The 19,428-nt window shown below is 34.8% G+C and overlaps 1 protein-coding gene across 5 annotated transcripts; it reads right to left on the bottom strand.

Annotated features, from left to right (window-relative positions):
• Positions 1–2,240: 2,240 nt before the first annotated feature.
• On the bottom strand, positions 2,241–16,894 carry LOC126712143 (cytochrome P450 82A3-like). Of its 5 annotated transcripts, none has more exons than XM_050411355.1 (6): positions 14,285–14,593; positions 13,924–14,043; positions 12,817–12,856; positions 11,626–11,676; positions 8,528–9,845; positions 2,241–3,039 (listed from the first exon to the last, which is right to left on the bottom strand). In XM_050411355.1, exons 1-5 carry the CDS (start codon positions 14,369–14,371, stop codon positions 9,838–9,840), a joined length of 306 nt encoding a protein of 101 aa, XP_050267312.1. In that variant the 5' UTR covers positions 14,372–14,593; the 3' UTR covers positions 2,241–3,039; positions 8,528–9,837. The 5 variants fall into 5 exon arrangements, with proteins under 5 accessions (XP_050267312.1, XP_050267311.1, XP_050267309.1 ...); XM_050411354.1 differs by having other exon boundaries at positions 8,528–9,814; XM_050411352.1 differs by lacking the exons at positions 11,626–11,676; positions 12,817–12,856; positions 13,924–14,043; positions 14,285–14,593 and adding exons at positions 15,116–15,178; positions 16,697–16,894 and having other exon boundaries at positions 8,528–9,007.
• Positions 16,895–19,428: the final 2,534 nt, after the last annotated feature.

The raw sequence follows: 19,428 nt of genomic DNA, 5'->3' as shown, positions 1-19,428 counted from the left end.
GTTACCCTCAACTCTCCGGACTCCTCGACATTGGGAACGGTTACTAAACAGATAACCGTTCCAAACACACTATATAAGGCTTCTTCGATGAAGGGTAAGGGGATTCAGACAATTTCATTTTGAGAGAATACCTATTCCTTACAGAGAGTTCAAAAGTAACTAACTTCATCATCGGAGGATTTTTGGCCAGTCACCACCGGTCCCCTCTGATTTAGTGTTCTTTGTATTACAGGAGATAGCCCAAAGATCATCGCTCGAGTCTTGTCAACCCACTGATATCCAAGGAATCATCACCTTTAATGCCACTGGACTAGTTTTAGACAATAATAAAAGGTGATGGTTAATTGGTCAACAATTGAGGCTATGGGTGAATGCATATTAACCACAAGCACTCTTTTCCCTTTAACATGGTGACAAAGTCCAAGCCTATTACTCTATTTGGTTCAATTTCAAAGTCTGTGGCCCTTTCCTGACATATTGACCATTCCTTATCTAATATAATACAATTATAGGAGCCTTTTTCTATTAGTATAATGATAGTTTAGGTTCATAACAATTGCTAGCTATTGACTATTCAAACTTCTTAAATCTAGAGCATGAGAAAATCATACCTGTAGACTCCAACTCAACGCCACAGTGAAGAAAGGCAAAGTTCAATAGTCAGCTGAAGCAAAAGGAAGCCCTCATCAGTAAAATACACATGTGACTAAAGAGAAAGAAGGCTAGGGTTTTATTTATTTATTAAAGCTTATCAAGGCCTATAGATTTACTTATGCCACCTCACTTGGGCTTCATATTCCATAGTATATATCTCATTTTTAATATCTTAGGCCCAAATCAATTTAATCCATTTAATTGTAGGTGTCCTTTATAATTTACGTATAATAATTTAATTGGTATCAAAATTGTGGGGTGTTACATGCTTAGTCAAGGAATCAAGCTACTGCCTAGCCTTTAGTAGTTTTATTATAATTTTTTTTAAAAGATTTTAGTTCAATTTTTTTTTTTTTAGATTTTTTCCTTTTTGATTGAAAAACCCCAATATATTGTTAAGTTGCTCAAATTATGGACCAAAATTTAATTTTATTAGCATAAAAAAAATTTAAGGTGGTCCCAAAATTTTTTTTAAAGGTAAATAAATATAAAATTTTAAATTATTATATATAAAAAAAAATTTCCAGGTCAGGGTGGTCCCAGGACTACCCTGGCCATAAGGTGGTGTTGCCACTGTCCAAAGAGTAGGAGAGCGCAACCTTTTGATGTATGGTTTTAAGCAGCAAGTTCTAAGCGATAGATATTAGGTATATATGAACCCATCATTAATATCATTTTTAATTTCACCACTCATAACCTGTTACTTTAGCGAGTTGTAGAAAAATTGTGCCTCGAAATTTATTCTTTTGACAGAAGTGGGAGGGCTATGCCCTAAATCAAAAGAATATGTGATTCATGTGAATGCAATGAATATATATCTCGCATGTAAAAAAAATGTTATATTATATGTTGATGTTTTGTGATTGGAAAATTCCATGACATTATAATTTGAATCAAGTTTGTAATGTGATAAGTTCAAATTGAAATGTTCAAGATGCAATTTAAAGAAGACAATTATTAAATAATTTGACAGCCTTACAATCAACTAATGAATCCAAAACGGCCATCAAAAATGGAATTTAAAACAAAGGAGAGACGGGGAGAGATATTTCAGAGGTCAGACTTATAAGATATTTTGTTAGAAGCATGTGTTTAAATGATTAAATTTACAATATTTAAATAGTTTAAACTTTTATGATAGTCGATAATTTAACATACTTTCTCCTGTTAATGGGGGTAAAACTTGCAACACAAGCATGCAATTTAGAAGGGAATGAGCTTCTTTTAGGCTGATTAAGTTTAGGAGGCAATTATTCCTGTGACCACTTGCCCTGCTTTAATCACCTTGATTTCAAAAAAAAAAAAATTTACCTTCTTTTTTTTTTTTTTTTTTTTTTTTTTGAGAAAAATCTTCTTAGTTTGTGTTAGATTATGATAAAACATATTGTATGGTAGTGCTAACTTAATTTAATTTAAAAACAACACGATCGTAGTTAATTATTTTTTCGGGCATAAACTGTGAAGCCCAAGTTTCGACATTTTATGGTGTATAGAAATTTCGATTTCTTATTACAAAATCTCTCTTTGGAGGATGAGATTGAAAAAATTCAAATCTATTTATGTCTAAATAACCCAACATAATGTAAGTGGAGAAATAACCGTTTTCCCCCAATTATTAGGCATTGTTATTTCCATTTCACAATAGCAAACTCACTGTGTCCCGCAAAATGGCACACCCAGTAACAAAGTATAGACAAATCATGGCAAATTTTGATCAAATCACAATTCTTAGACCTGCACATAAATTATATTAGACAGTCTTTAATCCATAAAGCTTGGAAGGTGTAGGCGAGGTTTGATGAGAACTTCAAGTGGGGTGGCTTTGTTGTTTGTGAGACCAACTGTCTCAGTCATATCAACCTTTGCATCCAAGGGAATTTAGATATCATACATATGTAGAAAACTAGCCAATGCTAAGTGAACCATTTGAAGAGCAAAAGATATTCCAGGACATACTCTTCTACCACTTCCAAATGGGAGCAATTCAAAATTTTGACCCCTAACATCAACATTCTTGTGGATGGTGAGAAATCTTTCGGGCTTGAACTCTAATGGGTCTGACCATATGCGTGGATCTGTTTGAATTTTCCATACGTTTGTGATTAATTGAGTGCCTTTTGGAACATGGTAACCACCTATAATGCAATTCTCAGTGAATTCACGTGGTATTGCTAGTCGAGCTGTGGGATACAAACGTAATGTCTCTTTAACTATGGCTTGGAGATAGACTAGCTTATCGATGTCTGATTCGTTTACAATTCTTACCCTGCTCACTTGGACATCAAGCTCATCTTGGGCCTTCTTCAACACATGGTTGTTTAGCAATAACGCTATTGTCCAAGTTAGAGTAACTGTGCTAATGTCACTGCCTCCAGCAATCATACTCTGCAAAGTGCATACCTTTTGTTAGAATGCAAATGTAAAGCAAAAAATGTCCTATGTTTTGGAGCTTTAGCTTGTAAGGAAAAGCAAAGGAGCATAATTGTATACACGAAGCAATACAGAATGTTAGGGACATATATTTATGTAATTGGCATATCTTTTGACAAAACGCACTTTACTTGTATTTGGGTAAATCTAAGTAGGTCCAAGATGATCATTACAAGTGGTTAAATTGAAGACATGAAGACTACTCAAGAACTGTTCAAGAAAAATGCAATCTGTAGGTCTCAATACCTGCTCGATAGAAGCTCGATCTGTTGAGATTCATTAAAGCTCGACAGATGTATTGATCGATCAAGCTTACAGGTTTTCAGATTATAACCAGAAATGTTTTATTCTAAAAGGCTATTTGTTTATGGGTTTGTATAATCCTTATAGGACTAGGAAAGCCCAAGGTTTGTGTAAACCTATTTGGAATAGGAGAGCCCATTAAACTCCTATTTAAAGGAGGTGGAAAAGAAAACCTAACCCTAGAGAGCTTCATAAGGTTTTCTTTTTGAAACCCTAGCCTCCACTTACAGAAGAAAGAGTTCTTGCTGCGTTTCTTGTACGCCTTTGGGTTCTGTAACCAAGCAAAGTCTCTTGCACCAACATTGAAGATCTTATTGGTGTTTCTATGTGAAACTGCTGCAAATCAACTACAACAATCAAAGGGTTGCTATGGAGTTAGTCACGTACTTGGATTCATGCAAAGGAGTAAGCCATGTACTGGGATCCGCGCATCAAATTGGTTAGTCACGTACTTGGGAGTCGTGCATCAGAAAGGGGAACTGTCACTACAGAACAAGTCTAATTGGGTATTGGGGTAAGGGTTCAATTGTAGGTTGGTAAGGTACTTGGATTCCTTTACTTGTAACCGCTTGTTGTGATAATAGTGGAGTTTCGGGAGTGGTGACCTGAAAATCACCCGGTGGGGTTTTTGCCATTAAGTTTTCCCCATTCGTAAACAAATCACCGTGTTATTTATTTTCTACTGCATAATTAGTTTATTGGTGATTTGTTTGTGCTACCACGCTTTTGCATGATAAATTGATTAATTAATAATTTGGCTAATTAATTAATTAATTTCTATCACAAGGGGTCATTCAGTTTGTGGCCTATCAAGTGGTATCAGAGCAGACACACTCTGATTAGGTTTTAATCTTTCCTGTGTGATCCATTGACCCCTGTTGTCATGGAAACTCTTGATTGTTTTGATTTGCATGATCTTATATTGAATGATGATGATGATATTCAAGATGCCTATTGCAAGCTTTATAGTTTTTGTATGAAATCTCTTAAATGTTCTACAAAATTAAAAGCTAAATTTAAAAAGGTCAAGCTTGAAAAAGATGATTTGATTGCAAAATTGAATGAAGCCAATAATTTGAATGAGAATTTTAAAAATCAAATTTCATCTCAGGTGGACAAAATTAAAAGTTTGGAAGAGCAACTAGTTGAATCTAAAACTGAAGATGAAAAATTAACTAGTGCCAAACTTGTTGTTGAGCCTAACTCAAAAGAAAAAGATTTATATATTCCTCCATTTAAAAGGAATAATGAAGAGTTGAAGGCTAATATTGCTAGGATAGACAAAGGTAAACAATTTGATGTTAACGCTGAAGTTTCTAAACCTATGTCTAAAACTCCTCCTAGGTTGAATAAAAATTCTGAATTTGTCCCCAATTGTCATCATTGTCATATTGTTGGTCATATTAGGCCAAATTGCCCTAAATTAAGGTCTTTGTCAACCTCTAAGGTTAGACCTCCTTCTAGGAAGCATAGTAGTTTGAAAACTACTTATGTTTGTCACCATTGTGGTGCTTCCGGTCACACTCGTCCTAATTATTTCAAGTTGTTTCCTCATAAGCGAGTGTTAAATAGGTCTCATCCTTTGTCTAAAGGCTCTGGACCTATTCTTGGTGAGTTATTAAAAGCTTTGAGCTTTTTAACTCAATTTCAGGAGAATTCTAATTCCTCTATGTCCTATAGTAGTCATACTAGGACACGTGCCTTTTCATCTTCACGGCCAAGGACTCGTGCTGTGTGGGTGATAAAGGATCCTAAGACTTAATTTTCTTTTTTGTTTTTTCTCTACTTTAATTCTTTCTATCTAAAGTAGGACTCTCTTTGCTTGATTTCTTATCATGCTTTCATGCATCTGCACCCTTCTATCATGCCTTCATGCATATGCATATTTCTTTCATGCTTTCATGTTGTTTACATGTTTTTGTTTGGTTATTTTTCAGTTTTACTTTGTTTTGTTTTTCATATAAAAAAATTGAAAAATAAAAAAAAAATACAAAAACAGTGTGTGTTTTGTGTACTTTGGTACTTGTGTACCTTGGATGGCCCACTACAAAAAAACTGGTCTAAAGCTGCGTTTGAAAAACGCAGCTTTAGGCCCCCAAAAACGCGGCTATAGGCTTTTAGCCGCGTTTCCTATGGCCGCGTTTATAAACGTGGCCTAAAGTCCGTAGCTCGAAGCCTATAGCTGTGTTTTTTGAAAACGCGGCTAAAACCAGACCTATAGCTGCGTTTACTAACCGCGGCTATAGGATTCGATCCTATAGCTGCGTTTTTGAAAACGCAGCAGTAGACCCCAACCTATAGCCGCGTTTATTAGAAACGCGGCTCCAGGACAGCTTTGAGCTGCGGTTATAAACGCGGCTAAGGCTTCGGACTTATAGCTGCATTTTTAAAACGCGGCTATAGGTTGTTCCAAACAGCTAAATCTCAAACCTAACCTATAGCGACGTTTCTACGAAACGCGGCTATAGGTCTGAACCTAATTAATCAGAAACACAAGCTGCTTATTCAAATAGAAAGATAACAAGAAGAGGTGTTCAGAGTCAAATGTGTAAGGTTGAATTTATTCAACCATCTAATTGGCTTTATTCCGTGCCAAATTTGCTTGTAATTCAGCATTTAGTAACCCTGTATTTAGGTGGGATTGTTGTAAGGGTAGTGAGTGAGATAGAGTGAAGATTGCTCAAGAGTGTCCAAGAAAACAGAGTGTCGCGGCTGGGACTCGCGGGTGGACTCGCGGCTTCAACCCGCCAGAAGATGCACACGTGCCAAGCATGCTGGAAGATGAACAGTCATGCTAGCTGGAGCACTACAGGACAAAACAGGACAACTGGCCATACGGTTAACTCGCGACTGGATCTCGCGACTTAGTCAAGCCGCGAGGTGAAGCCGCGAGCCACCCCTGTTTTGGAAAAACCTGACGTTTCGCATTCCTCTTCACTCCAGTATAAATACCCTTTTAACCCACGATTGAAAGAGAGCTTCCAGAGAGAATTTTGAGAGAGAAACCCTAAAGAAAAACCAGATTGTTTCACCCACAATCTCTACCTTAGAGTCTCATCAAATTCCCTCACTCTCTTCCTCTCCATTGTCAAATCCTTGAGAGGCATTATACCAAACCTGGTTCTCACCGTTATCATCTCTGTGAGACAGTCGTTTGGAGTTCTGGGAAGCAGTTAGGAAGGAGCCAATCTTCATTGGTTGATGCTACGGTGTAGTAGCGGAATCCGGGAAGCTAGAAAAGAAAAAGGTTCGGCGCAACCTCGTTGGAGCAAGAAGCTTGGAGGGCTTAGGTGCACTGGGTAGATTAGGCTTGGAGGGTCTATTGCTGTCCTTGTATCCCAACTGTATTTTCTAGTGGATTGATTACCGCTTGGAGGGCGGCGGAGAGGTTTTTCGCCGAGGTCTTCGGTTTCCTCTTCGATAACATATCTGGTGTTATCTCTGTGTTTGCATCCTCCTTCCTCTCTATCTCTGCCTTTACATTATCTGCTGTGGTTTATTTTGTTGTGGCTTAGATAGTTGTTTAATCAATTCCATATTATAGCATATGTTAAGTTTCCGCACACTAGTTGTTTGACATATTGCTTGGGTTGGTTAAGTTGGTTTTTGGGGGTCTAAACGTTCAAAAGTGTTTTTGTACACGTTTTTGAACTTTCAAAATGGAAGTCTGCCTGTGTGATATTCTTAGTATACTAATCATTATACACAGCTGGTACCAAGCCCCAAAAAAAGTGGTTGGTACAGTAAATTGATAGCTCCCATAAAACTAGTAACAATGCATGAATGAGAATCCTTGCACAAATGAGAGTGATTTAACTCAAGAGAGTATAACCTTCAATTCAGTAAAATGATAGGAAAAGATAAATATAGTCAACCATGAATAGTTGGGATTAATACTTGGTCAAGTTGAGTTGAACTGAAACTGTAATAAAATGACTTCCATCAAGTGGTATAAGCAGAATATCAAGACTATAAGCAAGTAAGCAACCAAAATTCATCTTCATTATTATTTTCAGTAATATTAAGAACAACCTTGTCAAAGTAAAGCCCAGCCATCACCTCAACACATTCATTTTACAAACTAGCTACAACTGAAAATAGAGGATATTAAGTGCCAATTCTAGAAGAAAAATTATCACATAACAGAAAATAGGACAGAATTTGTTCTTTTTGGAAATTCAAGCATTCCTACACTCACGAGATGGAAAGACAAGGACCCAATGAATATCATATAAGATGCAGATTGGATAATGGACGAATAATCGGCCAAAGGAGGATATGACCAACTCCTTTCAATAGATTTACATTGCTCAAAGCAACCTGCTTCCTCAATTAAAAGATCACATACATATCCATGCTTGCAAACAAATACACATACATACACACATAGAGGTATTGAATAAATATATTAAAATATTAAAAGTTTAGTAAAAAGGTTAAACATATCAAAATAAAATAAACTGCTAACCTCTTGTTCATATGATGCTTATTCAATCTTTAATGGGTTTTGTCGCGTGTAAATCAGAAAAAAAGAAAAAAAAAAATTAATACTTTCACTAACCCTTTTTTTTGTATCCTTTTTTATAAAAGGAAAAAAAACACTCAAAAACAAATTTTGAATTATACATAAATCTACTAGTCATAATTCTACCAAATATAAAATAAAGTTAAATCACTTACAAAAAATAATAATAATAATAATAACTAACTACTAAGTATGGGTTTAGATTAGTTATTTGTTAGCGAGTGGAGACTCACACCATAGACAACAGCTGGTTTGATAAAATTTTAGAGCAAGAGAGGTAAATTCAAAATAAAAATTCATTCATGTTTTATACAATTCCTAATATTAGTATCCAAGACAAAGATCAATGAGTCGTGACAAACGAAGAAATCTACCATTCCTAGAACTTCAAATTCATGTTTAGTTATTTAGTTTAAGAAGTCTACAGAACCTATTTTCTCAAATTATTTTAATAGCAAAAAAATTGATGTTGGTTTTTCAACAAGGTTATGCTCAATGCACAATTTCTGGTGGTCAGTATTAAAAAAGTCGGATGCTTTGGCGCAAAACAAAGTGAATGCTGCCAAGCACAGGGATTCAAGGTTGATAAAAGTAAAACAATATTAATGGTGTAACCTGTAACTGGGAATCCACGGAGTCCACATGCTGGTCCAAGTTATCCTGCATATTGCAAAAGATGCAAAAACATAAAGTTATGAGGCTGCAGAAATCATAAGCACAAATAGGATGGTGAACAATTGAACATCAGGAAAAAGAAAAAATAATGGAGACCACATCAGTAAAAGACCAAATGAAGTAGGCTAAGTTTCTCATTGACTGCCAATGAACTGTGTTTTGTACTTGTTACTGTGTCCTCCAATTTTTCAAGATCTTCATCTTGTTCTACTTTGAATGATAGTATGTAGCTCAGATTACAAATGTATATACTCTAATCCAAGTAGCATAAAAAGTAACATGCATCCAAGTAAGAATCACATACCATTCATAATTTGCCACTGAAAGCCAACAAGGCCATGGTTGTTCAAGCCATTTGTTCAGTTCATGATGTCACCCTGCTTTATATTAGGCCCAAGCAAGCTATCTCTATTGTTGAAGCTGGACATGTTAAGAGTAACAACCATCTGGTTGACTTTGGAACTCAAAACAACACATACTATTTATGTAATGTTTTCCAATTTGTCCCTCCCTTTTATATTACTAATAACAAGTAGCAACCACTCAACTCAGATTATGGTCTAAGTGGAAAAAAAATTATATAATCGCCATATGTCAAGTCCAAATCCAAATCTAACTAGTCGCTAACCCGTGCGATGCACGGGAAAGCTATTGATAACTTCCCTAATATGAAAAAAAAATCAATATCATGATGTAATTTATATACCAAACCAATAAAATCTATCACTTGCATGATAATAAAATCTATCACATGCACTGAGAAATCATGATAACCAAGAGCTTGAAATCATATTTAAAATACATATAACTGATATAACTACTATCCAATACAATTAATTACACAAATATAGTTTTCATACTCATTCAATCAAATATATTTCATAAATTATATTAATCATTCTTGATGTCCAAGATGTATCTAAATTCTAACATTGCCAGTAAACAAAGATGCTAGACCTTAATGAATTGAAAAGGCAACATAATGCTGATTTACACCATTGCTAAAATCATCACTTTCCATTATTGAGAGAGAGAGAGAGGTGGCTGTTGTGTTGCATCTTTTAAGAAGAATCTACCCTTTACATTTTTTTTTTATGTAATCAAACCATAACAAAATAGATGTACCACGTTCAAAGCATGTACATTTGGGAGATTAAAAGTAAAGGAAAATGAACCCATCTAAAGTTTTTTTGCTCTTCCTCTTGATGTTGACTTTTCCAGCATCATCTAGAATTAAATTTATATACTTCTCAAAACCCTATAAGGCATAAAAATTAACTTTTGAACAAATTTACATGTATTCACTTAAAATTGTGAAAGATGCTAAAAATTAGGTTGATATTAGCCTTTTAACCAAAATTCAACATTTTAAAGATGCACATCAATTAGCAATTTTGCCATTGTTAGTTGCAACATATATCTTTTTATTTGTGACAAATATGGTGCAATTTTGGCCATTAAATTTTAATCAAAAGCCATGATTAGAAATACTCATCATAAATGTGATTAAAAAACTGAAGCAGTAAATTACAACCCTCTACATGGTTTTTTTTTTTTAAAAAGACTATCCTTAACATTTTATCTTCAAAACATTAAAACAGAGAATGCTGCAAAAATTTGGAATGATTTACCTATATATAGCTTAACCATACTTACTACTCCATATAATTCAAATCAAGACCTTTGATTTTCTCCCCTCATCACTCAAACAGATTATCAACTAAAATTTTAAGAATAGCATTACATGCAAAACCCAGAAAAGCCCAACATTGAAAAGGACAAAATCAATAATTAAAAGTCTCTAAAAAACATTACCACCATCATGCAATATCCAATACAGCCACTTTTAATAAGCACTATGAGAAGCAAATATACAACAAAATACCTAATCTACAAAAATCTATAAAACTAAATCAAATAGTTGTTACTTATCTAACTCTCTCACGGGAACCTCTATTTTAATAAGATCATCAAGTGACATATCCAATTTAGTAGCCATAAAATCAGTAGCCAAAGAAATAGTCTTTGAGAGAAAATTATTTTGTTTTCTTTAGGATAATCTCTTATGGGGTTTCTACGATTTTGATTAGCTTTATTGTTTTAGACTTGAATTTTCCTTTAATTCTTTATTTCTTATTGTTACCTAGCATTGGATGGATTACTCATTTATTGCTTAAAAGCAGCTTTTGATTTCAACTTCATATTTCTTACATAAACAGAAGTTACAGGACGTTCCCATGGAAGTTATTGATTGAAGTGTAATGTGTGTGTGTGTGTGTATTCTGCCAATACACAAAGAAATGGAAGGCAACAACACAAATCACTTCACTACCATTTCATTAATATTTGAAGTTTCAAGGAAATCATCACAGTAACAAATCAGCGTGAACTGGACAGACCAATTTCATTACTGATTCATGTGCCTATTAAAGTCTATTTATTAACCATGGTGGACCATACATCCCATTCACCTCAAGATTTTTAATGAGATTCCACCCATCTACGGTAGGTTATTCTAGGAGTCTTCCAATATATATTAAAAAGACAGTTTTATTTATGATCACAATTAAGCTCTTTATGATACATGATGCACAAATTATTCTAAATATCCCCATAAGCTTTGCACTTAACAATAGGAGTGTAGGACTGCTATATTAATAGGAAATATTTTCCTCAAAGTGAAAGCTTATCTGAAAAAACTCAGTGAACCCTTCACATTGAAGTTAAGATTCAAAATAACTTTCAGTAAGGATGGAAAGTTTTCTATTAGATTTTTTTCCTTGTACTTCCTAAGTGATGGAAAGTTTGGTTTAGGCATTTTTACAAATGCTTTGGGGAGCAAATAACATAGTCACCAACCAAAATCTTCAACTTGTAGTACAACTTTAAACAAAATACAAATGTATAAATAGTTACTAAGTATTTAACATCTAACCACTGTAATTTATCACACACACAATGAAGTATACAAAAAATTTCCAATACCAAGAGCAATATAAACAAAGAGAAAGTAAGAAAAACACAAAAAGGACACTCACAATGTGGTTCATGTGGGCGTGAGAGATGCAAAAGAAGTCTTGCTGTATCGCCTGCTAGGGACAATGACCAATATTGAAAGCCAAATTAGGAGTATGCAAACTTATGCAGGTTTTGTGGCATGCAATTGACAGATCCTTCACCAGTAACTTAGTTTTGGCTGACCAAAGCACCACAAATTTCCACATCTTCTCTTCCTGCCCTTACAGATGAAAAGTAGCTATTCGTAATTATGAGGTTGTATCACAGGAACAACATACTCTCCAATGATAAGTAAACGGTGTAATTCAATTTTCTCTCTAGAAAGACTTTAGGTTTGAATTCCTATAGTCCAGGTCTACAGGCCTGTCAGAATTGTTAGTATTGGTGTGTATGTGAGCTCCCACTTTGTTATTGCTTCAACTTTTGAGACAGCTTGTTTCTAACTTTAAACCAAATCTAGATTGTCATTGAGGCCCTTGCTTCAAGTCTTTGTGATCCCCATCCCGTTAAGTTCTTCTATTAATTAACATATGCAAGGCTCACTGTTTGTTTTGTTATTGGGCAGCCCTGATGGAGAGGGGGATGGTGTATATCAGTATATGTGAGCCTGATAAACATTGTTGATCTTAGCTTGTGAGACAAATAATTTTTGATAAAGACAGCTTAAGAGTGGGTTCAGACATGCAAGGGCCAACTTCCTAATATCTTATGCCTTTCGGGATACAGTTTCTAATCAGAATTTTAAAGACAAGGTTCAGAAATGCAGGCCAGCTTGCCTTAAGGACCCAGAAAGACTGCCTAAATGGCCACACTAATATTTTTCTCACAAATTCATTTTAAAAAGTGGAGCATAGCAAGGAATGATACAACTTTGATGCACTTGTTACGAATTCATGCTTACACTTTCCATTATAAATCTATAATATCATCATCCATTTTATGCTCATATTTAGATTAAGATATGTAGTTGCTTCCTTTATATTTCTTTAGTCCCAGGCCCATGTCCCTGAAGCCTTCCAAGCATTGATAAGTGACTATTAACTGCTTGACACAGAGCCTAAGATCTGTACAAAAGCTTCAACAGCCAATTCTTAGCCTTCATCCATAGACCACTTATAATTATGACAGGGTAAACAGCACATATGAAAACTAACATAAGAAGAGGTTATAGACCTACAACCGTTAGAGGCAGTAAGAGAGAAGGAACAAACCTGGCAGCAAACTGTACTTAAGTACAAATACAGTGTAGATCTGCATGATTAAAATAGAATTGTAAGTATGCATTGGCATCCAGCATGAATAAAAGTTATCCCACTCCAGAAAACAGTGCCACCAATAAGACATGTATCCTATATGCAATAGCCATAATGATTACTTAAGTGGAACCCGCTAGCATTCTTATTGGGGTGCAAACTGAAACTTGTTATTTTTGTAGTAATGATAGGTGATAAATGTGCAAAATTAAAATCATAATGTTTGTGTCTGTGTGTGTGTGTGTTTATATTTAATTATCTCTTAAAAAATAACTTATGCAATTTAAAGTTTCTAGCGAATTAACACTGTCCACTGATATTAACATGAGGAAGTAGCCAAATTGATGGTCAGGGGCTAAACATGATATTCAACTATAATTGTTACTATTGTTTTTTTTTTTTTTTACCAGTGAGTAAATATTTCAAGGGTATATATGCATGAATATTGTTCCAAATCTTTGATTTACAATGAGAAATCCCAGATTATCCCTGCTTTGTTAGTACGAATCCTGACTCCTACATTTTTTGAATTATTCTGGACAACTTTAACACAATAACCATCCATTTTTCAGACAAGCATTACTTCTCTTACTCTAAAATCAATCTTGGATTTTCCATAGATAGATTATTCACAGCTGATTTCAAATAATTCCTCAATATCAAATCGACAAAAGGGTCACGTACATGCAACTTTCTCAAGACACTTGAAAGGAAAGAACGGTTTAGGCATCTAAGATTGGTTCAAACATTGCGTGAATGTGTGCCTAACATGAACAAAGGTCTTCTTCAATAACTAATAAAATAAAAGTAATAAACCCTCCCTAGAAAACGATTTAAGAAGATGATGCTAAAATCATTAAATCAACAAATTTGGTCAACCAACAGAGTTAGCAGCTTCAACTAAACTTGAACAAATCAAACCTAAAAAATAAGAGAGGCATATTGATACAACACTGAGGCCAATATTCATTCATAATTCATTTACTAACCAAAACAAAAAAAAAACAAAAAAACGAATTAAGAAAATTAAGATTAATAAAGACAGATTTTCAGGGGTTAACCCACCATGACACCAACAAAGTCAGAATCGCCTTTGAAAAGGCTCGCACGGCAGAATCTTCTTAACTTTCCCATCATTTTCTTGTGTTTCACTCCCATATAGTCTAAGCCAAGCTTCAATAATTCCTATTTAATTTTTTAAAAAAAATTTAACACCAATAACCTAGAGGTCAGAGGTCAGTTCGTGTTTTGTGTTTTTTAGGGAAAAGATGGAGGCTGAGAGAGAGTTGAAGAAGAAGCAGATATCTTCGATTTTGCACGGGTTCAACCTTAATCAAAACCAATTATCCAAATACCTAAATTAAAGAAAATCAAACCAAATCCAAGTACCTAAATCTAAGATTGCAAAAATTAAATCATAAAATACCTGCACTGGTAGTGGCTTTGGCGATATATGACGGTGGCGGCCGGAGGCTGGCACTTTTTGCCACTGAAGGAGTGAGAGAGTGACCATGGGCTATGGTTTAAGAAGCAGAGAGAACAGCAATGAAGAAAGAGTATTCGGTCTCTCTGGAGCCTAAACTAAAAAGAAAAATAAAATAGTGAGAGAACGCAGAGCATCGGGTTGGGGATTCTGAGAATTGAGAGAAGCAGATAGAACGGCAAAGAAGAAAGAGAATTCGGTTTCTCTGGAGCCTAAAATAAAAAGAAAAATAAAATAGTGAGGGAACGCAGAGTATCGGGTAGGGTTTTAAAAAAAATTTATTATTATTTATTTAATATTGAGCTGACTTGGAAATTTGTGGAGTAATTTTTTTAATATTGAGCTGACGTGGAAATTTGTGGGAGCTTCAAAAGCTTCGGTTTTATATATATATATAGATTAGTCTATAACCAAGAAGTTTATATATGACCTGGTAGTACATTATTTTAAAAGTTTGGTCCTAACTACTCCAAAAAGGAAAGCAGAAGTAACATTACAGGTATTTTACAATGCTAATCAAACCTCAAATCTTTTGAGTCTGACTGGCCACCATATATGAAATAACAATTTAATATAAACCTGCAACTCGTAAGCGCTTAATAAAAAGATGTCATGTTAATCTGTATAAAAACATGTATAAGAACAGGGAAAAAAATGGATATAAAATGCAACAATTTCACACCATAAATACTGCATTTTCAAGTTGCATTGAAAATATACGAACACACGAAGACAAAAAAAAAAAAAAAGAGTCAACTTGGTTTAATGACATACCTGACCGTGTAACCCACCTACTATCTGTCACATTTATCAAATGCCAAACATGAGCTGAAAGTTCTGCCAAACACAACATGATAAGTATTGGGAGTTACAAAAAACAAATAATTTTTCCTTAAATATTTAAGGGTGAGCTTTCCCAAGGCCCCTATTGCTTTAGCTGGATAAAAATTCCATAAATATATTTTTGGGGAAAAGATCATTGATTGGCTCAATAGTCTTGACTTATATTTATGAAGCTTTATGTAAATTCATCACATATTTTCCATTAGCTACAAAAAGGAGAATAACGAAGGAATTTATTCTTAGGAAAGAAATTTCCACCAAATAAATAGCAGGGAAACAAAACATATCCAAAAAGAATCAACGATCAACACATCAGGGTTATTGTTGGAATGGTTTGTTTGCAAGCATACAGTAAGAATGACTTCTCTAATGAAATCAACAAGCATCTCCTCATTTATCTTTGTCATTTACTAGAGTGGCACTACTTTAACCTTGTGAATGAGAATTAACAAGTCCAACCAATTTTGATTTCCTCTACTCTTTTACGTAATTCCATTGTAAGATTATTCCTAATTTAGCCACACATTTTTTGTTGCACCTGCAGGAGGATCAGTTAAAATTAGCTGAAGCTGAAATGGGAGTGGTTAAAGAAGAAAATGAAAGGCTAAAGATGTTATTAGAACGAACTGTAAAGGAGTACCAGTCCCTACAAATGCAATTCTTCGACATTCTTCAGCAAGAAAACAAGTCTAAAGATACAGTTCCTAGCCATCAACAGGCCAAAAAAGAACCTGAACTTGTCTCTCTTAGCCTTGGGATAACCTGTACCAAGCCTAAAAAGGAGGATAAAAAGAATAACAATTTTAGAAATGGCGAAGAGGAGGAGAAATTGAATGGAGCACTTTCTCTGGGGTTGCAGGACTACAGATTTGAGCCAAGCTCAACTGAACATGTGAGGAATAATTCATGCTCAAACAATAGCTTTGAAGAACAAAAGGAAGAGGAGCCCACTGAAATTTGGCCACCAAGTAAAATTCTAAAGACTATGAAAAGCGGAGATGAAGAAGTTTCACAACAAAGTCAAGTAAAGAAAACTAGGGTTTCTATCAGAGCTAGATACGATACCCCAATGGTTAGTATCAAAATTTTATTAAGTCAGTGTTAGAATAATGATTGCAGGATTAAATTCATCAATCTTAATAATTTAACAAGTTTTTGAGGGTAATAGTAATTTATTATAGTAATTCACATGCTCTATTTATGTGTATCAGTTCATAGAAGCATTTCATCAAACACATAATTTGCATTACAAAGCCACAAACGAAAATAGAAATAGAAAATAAAGAGAAACTCAAAACAAATCATTGAAAATACTATGAAACAAAACCCACAAACGAATCAAACGAATCCCAGAAAAAACCCACACACAAATCAAAGGAAACCCAAACAAACCCACAAAAAATAAGACAAAATGAAACCCACAGAAAACCCCAAAGCCTTTATGATTCAGATTTAGTAGAAATAGAGAAATAGAGAGGATAAAGAGGAAAAAAAGAGTTCAGAGAGACAAACCTTGCTGCGACAAAGCGAGAAAGAAGCACTGACTACTGAGAACAGAGGAAGAGAGTGCGTGTCCTGTACTGAGAACAACAACAACAACAACAAAAAAATAAAATAGAGCATGTGAATTAAATAAGATTAACAATAACAATAACAAAAAATTAAATATGTATATAAAAGAGACCCAAAAACTCAGAAGGAGGAAACCTTAACTTACCGACGATCCCTTCAAGATTTGGGAGGAATGGATATCGATCAGAGCACGGCGATGTCGAGCTACGTGGCACAGAGGACGGCAGCGAGATTAGGGATCGAGAGCTAGAGAGCAAGCTGAGATGAGAGGTTTTTTCAGAAAACTTAGGTTTTTTTTTTTTCGTTATTGTGTTGAACTGAGGGGGTTTTTTCCTAAAAAAATTCTAAAACAAACCCAGAGTTGCGTTTTAGAAAACGCAGCTCTGTACGCGTTGAAGCTGCGTTTAATGAAACGCAGCTTTGAACGACTGAACTGAGCTACGTTTTATAAAACGCAGCTCAGTTCAGTCGTTTAAGCTGCGTTTTATAAACGCAGCTTTGGGCAATCTTGGAAAAAAATAAAATAAAATAAGTGAATGGGTCTGAAGCCGCGTTTTTAAAAACGCGGCTTCAGTCTTACCCCCAAAAACGCAGCTTGAAGAGCTTAAAATGCGGCTTAAGGGCTGGTCTATAGCCGGGTTTAGGAAACACGGCTCAAAGTCTCTAAACTAAGCAAGTGAAATAAAGTCTTCTAAACTTTGTATCATTTGTAACTTAGATGAGCATCTCTATGCACAACTAAGCAAGTGAGCTTTGTGGCTCGTGTTTGTGATGAGTACGATTAAATTGTCTCTTAAACTTAACACTCATATCACTCTTTTTGACGGGAAGGACTAAACAATCCTGAGAGAAAGGCATAAATAACCATCTCACCACTATTGCCCACCAATCATAATATGACACCTGTATGCTTCGGCATAGCAAAAGTGCAGTGTTAATGACATTTATGTGCTTAGGCATAGCAAAATTTGAATATCAAATATCATTGGGTAATTCTTTTCTCTCTCTAATAAGCCCATGCATGATATGTTTAAAAGAAAAATATGCAAAAAAAAAAAAAAAAAAAATCAAAAGCAAAAAGATAAAAAAAAAATGCTTTAAAAATGATTGCAAGCATGTTTTCTAGGAGATGTGAGAGTTATAGGATGTACCTCAAAGGTGATAGTCCCCATCAAGCAGTTATGATTGTGTGTGAGTTAAATTGATTTTCTCATATCTCAAATCGTCATAACATGCATACACTTATGCAATCTTGCGATGTTTTTCACACACAACATCCAATATTCTTTGCTATTCTTGATACATGTGCAGGTACAATGTGATTTGGCCATCACGAGGTTTTACATGTATTAATGTATGCTCACTAAACTATCTTGACTTATTTTTGAAATATAAAATTGGTTAGACTTGTTTAGTGTGTGTGTGTGTTTTTGAAGATCCATGTGCTTAAATTTTATTTGAGAGATGATTTTGAAAGCTTAATATGTTGATTGGATTATTGGTTGAGTTGCATGTTGGATTACATTCATGTCTGTGTTTTTCACATCTCGAAAAACTACTTTTAAAAGCTGGCTCGACACCTCCCCGATACCTCCTTGATACCTAGCTATTTGTCGAGCTTCTTCAGCTTTTTCTAATCGCAATCCCGACAGCTTCTTGGTGGATCGATCGAGAAAGCTCCTATCTCCTTGATAGCTTCTCGACACCTGGTGGATCGATTGAGATCTTTTTAGCTTTTTGTTGATTTGTCCCTCGACAGCTGCATCTGTCGATGTCTATTATGCTCGACACCTGTCTCGCCACCTCTCGATCGATCGAGATCCTCTTGCATGCATTTTTTGTTACATGTTTTGCATATTTTTGATTATCTTTGTGTCCATAGCATCTTGTTTTTCTTTTTCTTGTAGGTATATGGTTCCTTGTTCTCCTCGTTCCCTTTTTGTTATTTTTCTGTCTATCTCCTGTCATGTCTTTTGGCTTCTTATGCCTTTTGACAATCGTGTCAAAAAGGGGGAGAAATTTGAGAATTGAATGTCATTCCTCAGGGGGAGTAATAGATTTAGGGGGAGAACTTCATGTTAAAGGGAAGAATGTTTTTGTTGTAACTAACTTAGGAGGAGAGTTATTTTGATACACATTGATATTGATATATTCTTCTTTATGTTGTGTATCTTTTGGTTTTGTAACCATTTACATACATCATGTGTTGATTCTATATTTGATGATGATGTATGTGTTTCACTCTTTATCTCACATGTGTTGTTTCTTTTCTCTCTTTATACACATGTTTCTTGTTTATTTAACTTGTCATTATTTTCCACATGGTACCTTGATGTGTTTTGTTTAGTGCCTTTTAGGAAAGACAAGTTAAAGCCAAGTCAAGATTCCGAACCTTCTTCTTGCAGCAACTTCCAAGGTTCAAATATTTTAGACTAGGCATATTTATTCTGTAATCTTGAGTAGAATGTATTCTAGGACATTCAATGTACTCTTGTGGTTTTGTCACGGATTGCCAAAGGAGGATATTAAGTTTTTCAAGAGTTTGTGTTAAGATAGATTTTATTGTATTCAACAAGTGAGTATGAGTTGAGTGATTTATGACTTCTCTCATATGTTCATTTGTTTGTTGTGGTTTTGTCACGGATTGCCAAAGTGGGAGATTGTTAGGACAT

The sequence above is a fragment of the Quercus robur genome, chromosome 2 (assembly GCF_932294415.1).
Source record: "Quercus robur chromosome 2, dhQueRobu3.1, whole genome shotgun sequence".
Lineage (NCBI taxonomy): Eukaryota > Viridiplantae > Streptophyta > Magnoliopsida > Fagales > Fagaceae > Quercus > Quercus robur.
Note: the sequence above shows the minus strand (reverse complement) of the source record. Positions and strands in the feature narration are given on the sequence as shown.